The following is a 4,853-nucleotide window of genomic DNA, read 5'->3' on the forward strand; positions in this document are numbered from 1 at the left end:
AAAAGCAATACGTCCAATCTGTTATTTTATTCCATGAAATCGGATAACAAAATGATAGTTGTAGGCTTAGTTAGTTGACTTTGCAGCAATCTTTTTCTGAATATACATATATTTATATAACAGTCGTAATACAATTTAGAAATTCCAACAAGGGTCTCATTTTAATATACTTTGTACAATAAAAAATGATTTCCTGTAAAACATCAAATGATATATCAAATTGTGTGAACCAAAATATCAATTGTAATGCTTGAACAGAAGTTTGATGGAGTTTTCACTTTAGTTTATACCACATCAACAAATTATTTCAGTTATAGAACTGAACACTTTTCATAAAATAGGAATCCTTGCATTGCTTGGGACCCTAAATAAAACGAAAGTAACATCAATCAATTCCCTCCAACAGAGTCATCACCCTCGTACCAAAACAAGCTTTGATAAGTAATAAATTCCCTAGGGAGGCAGCTCCATGTGAACATAACACGGTTGTAGACCGAAAGTCCCACAATGCAATGTTTTTGAACCTACCGTGTAAATGAATGATCCAAAAAAAAAATTCCCCTGTCTCCTCTTTAGGAAACCCGGTTGTTAATCACAAACAAATTCTTAATCTCTCCTCTGTCGTTTTAGTTCACAATTCTTTATGATCTCAAGTGTCTCCATGTTTGATCCTCCTCCTCTTCCCCCTCCTTCAGGTGAAGAGCTCCTTCTCCTCCTCACTTCCCCCTTCTCCCCTCTACATTGCTCTAGAGCTCGGAGCGGGAGATGCGGGGTCCCTTCCTCATCTCTTTCCTCTTCTCCTCCTTCCTCCTCCTCTTCTCCTCCTCTCTCAGGAGCCTCTGGAAGGCCTCCGCTGTGTGAAGAACCTGGTGGGGGAGACGGGAAGTTAACTGTGTGTGTGTGTGTGTGTGTGTGTGTGTGTGTGTGTGTGTGTGTGTGTGTGTGTGTGTGTGTGTGTGTGTGTGTGTGTGTGTGTGTCTCACGTTGTCTCTCTCGGTACGGTACGGATTAGTGAAGTCTGGCGTTTTCTCTGTTATACCGAGCTCCTGAGACATCTTGGGAGAGAGAGAGAGAGTGAGAGAAAGAGAGAGAGTGAGCACCACAGTAACTGAACACTGAGCACCAGGATGACAACATCACAGTAACTGAAGACTGAGCACCAGGGTGACAACATCACAGTAACTGAAGACTGAGCACCAGTGTGAGGACGTGCTGGTGGGTGCCTCCGGTGAACACCCCCGTGTGGTTGCAGAAGCGCAGGCCCCAGCGCAGCAGGCCGCTCCAGTCGGCGTTGCGGTCGTAGTAGTGGTGGACGATCCGGGGGAAACGCAGCGCCACGTCCCCGAAGAACGCCGTGTTCTCCACGACGTGGGAGTAGGCTGGGAGACAGAGACATTACACTTTACATGCACATCTTACTCCAACTCCATAGAGGAAAGAGGGGAGAGGAGAGGAGGAGAGGGGAGGAGAGGGGAGGAAAAGTGTGTGGGGGGGTAGGACGAGAGAGGCGTGGGAGGAATAAAGAGTGGGGGAGAGGAGAGGGGGGGGTGCTGGAGTGGATAGGAGGAGGAACGGGGTGGAGAAGGAGGAATGGGGGAGAGGTGTTAAGGGGAGGAGGAGGAGGAATGAGGGAGAGGATGAGGAGGAGTGAGGGAGAAGAGGTCACGGGGAAACGGCAGAAGTGGAAGGAAGAGGAGAGGAGAGGCTGATGAAGAGGGAGATTAACCTTCTTTGATCTTGTCGTCCAGGGGGAAGGGGTCTTCAGGCTGCATGTTAGCCGCTACCAGCACCGCCTTGGAGTCCTCCAGGACCTTAACCACGAGACATACATTAATAGAGTGTGTTCGGTGTGTGTGTGTGTGTGTGTGTGTGTGTGTGTGTGTGTGTGTGTGAGAGAGAGTATTTCACTGCAGTAGAATGAATATTATACATAAATACACGCACACACACAAACCTTGAAGAGTCCTTTGAGCATGATGTCGATGATCTTGTATTGCTGGTTGACGTCGCTGAGCTCCACCAGGTTCTTCAGGGCGTTCAGCTGCTCCTTCCTCTTGGTCTCAAACAGACGCTTGTCTGGACACACACACTCAGGAAAAAACACACATCGTAGCACACACATAGACACACACACTGAGGAAAAAACACACATTGTAGCACATAGACACACACACACACAGGAAAAGACATACACACACACAGTAGGATACGTACACACACATATTTACACACACTGTAGGAGACACATACAAACACACACACACACACATAAAAAAGCACCCACACACAGGAATACACACTGTGTCGCATGTATACAGACACAAACTCACAAAGACCCATACTGCAGCACATACAGAAACAACAATGAAGACCCACACTGTAGCACACACATCAACATATCTTGGTGGATACAGATCTCCAGGTTGTTGTCATGTTTTTGTGGTGTGCTCCTGGAGGGGTCGGAGCCGAAGGCCCGACCCAGAGCCACCGCTAGCAGCACTGTGCATACGCTCCACATGGCCAGCAGGGGGAGACACTAGAGAAGGACAGAGTTGAACAGGGCTGTGTTGAGATCAATGTTGTTTCCTTCAGTGTAAACAATCGCACACACCATTTTATTATTAATTTCTTTGTTATGATTAATTACTATACTGTCCTGTATACTTTCTGCTGTGGCTGAATCTCTCACCTGTGGTTAATAAAGCACATCTTAACATATTAATTAAGAGCTAATAGAGTCAGCGCGTGTGTGGGTTTGTTTTTAGAACCCCTCTATCATCACTGCTGAGCCTTCTCTCACCGATACAGAATCTTCGATAATCAAGCTTTATCAAGCTTTAGATATTTTTCAACGGTTTATTAACCATTGAGAAGGCCTCGTGCTTCATGGAAAGGTTGAGGGTGCTGGAGGTGGGACCTCCGACAGCTGAAAGGGAGGTAGAGTGGAGGCTACTGGAGGCAGGATCTTAAAAAAAAATATGACGCATCACAGTAACTATGGCCAATAAAAAAGTTACCAAATAATATAACATTTTCTAAAAAACACTTGTGATGCTTCGGCTGCAGAGTCAGCAGAAATCTGAAATCTCCTGGCCGACTTCCCAGCTCACGGCCATAAAACGCTGCATTATCCGGCTCCAAGTAGTGAGAAAGTGTCTTAAATCCTTGTAGACATGGTGATGAACAGAGAAAGGGTCCTCTGATGTAGATGGTTAGGAGGATGTCCAGGTACTCTGGTGTCTTCTTCCCCCCATTAGCACAGATTTAAACAAAGTCTTTGGTTTTCACTATGAAAGTGAAAAACCAAACAGGTGCCGAATTTAATCCAAATTTAAGAAGATTTATGCTTCAAACTTTTACACCTAATCCTGCTGTAAATGCAGATTCATAATCTCCAACAGATGGAGAAGGAGGTTCTTTCTGTGCGACTTCATCCCAAGCCTGTCTGTTTGTAGGCCTACTGAATCTCTCCAACGGTCTATGGGCATGTAATGAAGATGTACCTGATGTTGATCTGGCCATCATGGAGCCTCTGAATGATTTACTAGTTTAAAACGCACCATTAAACACACACACACACACACACACACACACACACACACACACACACACACACACACACACACACACACACACATGCAAGTGGTGCATTTAGCAGACAGATGTTATTTTTAAATTGGCCCAAATTCAGTTTAAGTCTTTACATGGCGTCCTGAAGCAATGATTCACTTGTTGGAGGAGTAGCTCTTTACCTCGGATAGAGAGATCACATCTTACTGCTGCTGTGTATTTCATAGACGGTCAGTCACCGTCGTCATCAATGTAAAATCAATATGATTGGTAGAGCCCTTATCACAGTTTGTCTCAACACGCCCACATTATAGGACAACCCCTAATTCTGACACATCACCCATCTCCATCATGCTGCAGCAGCAGCGCGGACATGCGTCATGTAGAGGATGATCATGAGGGCCCATATCTAATTACCGCCGGCGCCTGGTGAACCTTCAATCATAAATTGGGCTAATCGATTGTCCGCTCCTTGACCCTCATTCATGTGTCTGTCTACTCGCCAGGCAACGAAGCAGGTGGATTACACATCACACCGGATTGTAATACTTACATGTTACTAATGCTGCTATACCGATCTATCTTGGATTCTTCAAATTTTAAAATCAATTGTTATGTTTAGTTAGCAATGTAGCTTATTCAACGGCGGCCAAATATCTCGAAATTAAATTCGTTGCCCGAATCAAATATTAGAAAGACGTTCGATCGGCAAATCGATTGAAGCCGTCCACGCATCTTTCCTCCAGCTGGACACACTAGCCGCTGGTCAGCTCCCCTCAGCGGCCAATGGGATGTGGACACTACAGATCACTCACCGTGTGGTGAGAAGCAGCAGCGCCAAACCAGACCCGGAGATAATAACTCGGATATTGCTCCAAGTCCAACTCAACAGCACGTCTCAAAATGCATCGATCTGCCGCCGATCAGATGTGTACAATCCTCAAGCGCACACGCTGCGGTGGAGACATTAATTTGCATTCGTCTCTCGACTCCCTACTCTGTCAGCGCCACGATAACAGAGGCTGAGTTGCCGTGCCGTGGACCAATGACAAGCGATCACAGAGGGACGCGGTTTCCACACGGTCACTTTAGAGCAACACACATACAAACACAGAGGCGGCGGTGCACACGTAAATATTTCCCCAGTTGAGATTGAGATGATTACATTTAGATGACTCTTCGATTTAATTATTGTAACATTACTAATCGTTTGGGAAACTTGATTCACAATATTCATGGGCCATTATATTTACTATAATAATAATTGTTAAACAAATGTCAAC

The 4,853-nt window shown here is 45.5% G+C and overlaps 1 protein-coding gene across 1 annotated transcript; it reads right to left on the minus strand.

Moving 5' to 3' along the window:
• Window positions 1-16: 16 nt before the first annotated feature.
• LOC130370510 (coiled-coil domain-containing protein 134-like) lies at window positions 17-4,635 on the minus strand. The gene is made up of 7 exons (XM_056576257.1): window positions 4,386-4,635; window positions 2,413-2,536; window positions 1,955-2,076; window positions 1,727-1,811; window positions 1,198-1,379; window positions 984-1,055; window positions 17-866 (listed from the first exon to the last, which is right to left on the minus strand). Exons 2-7 carry the CDS (start codon window positions 2,516-2,518, stop codon window positions 747-749), a joined length of 687 nt encoding a protein of 228 aa, XP_056432232.1. The 5' UTR covers window positions 2,519-2,536; window positions 4,386-4,635; the 3' UTR covers window positions 17-746.
• Between the last annotated feature and the right edge of the window lie 218 nt (window positions 4,636-4,853).

The sequence above is a fragment of the Gadus chalcogrammus genome, chromosome 2 (genome assembly GCF_026213295.1).
Source record: "Gadus chalcogrammus isolate NIFS_2021 chromosome 2, NIFS_Gcha_1.0, whole genome shotgun sequence".
Classification (NCBI taxonomy): domain Eukaryota; kingdom Metazoa; phylum Chordata; class Actinopteri; order Gadiformes; family Gadidae; genus Gadus; species Gadus chalcogrammus.

Bases quoted from the DNA above. Each gene is read 5' to 3' on its own strand.
- LOC130370510 (XM_056576257.1), bottom strand. From the start codon at position 2,518: ATGTGGAGCGTATGCACAGTGCTGCTAGCGGTGGCTCTGGGTCGGGCC. The intron at 1,380-1,726 runs GTTAATCTCCCT...TCTGTCTCCCAG, and splicing joins GGACGACAAGATCAAAGAAG to CCTACTCCCACGTCGTGGAG. The intron at 867-983 runs GTGAGACACACA...CTCCCCCACCAG, and splicing joins ACCGTACCGAGAGAGACAAC to GTTCTTCACACAGCGGAGGC.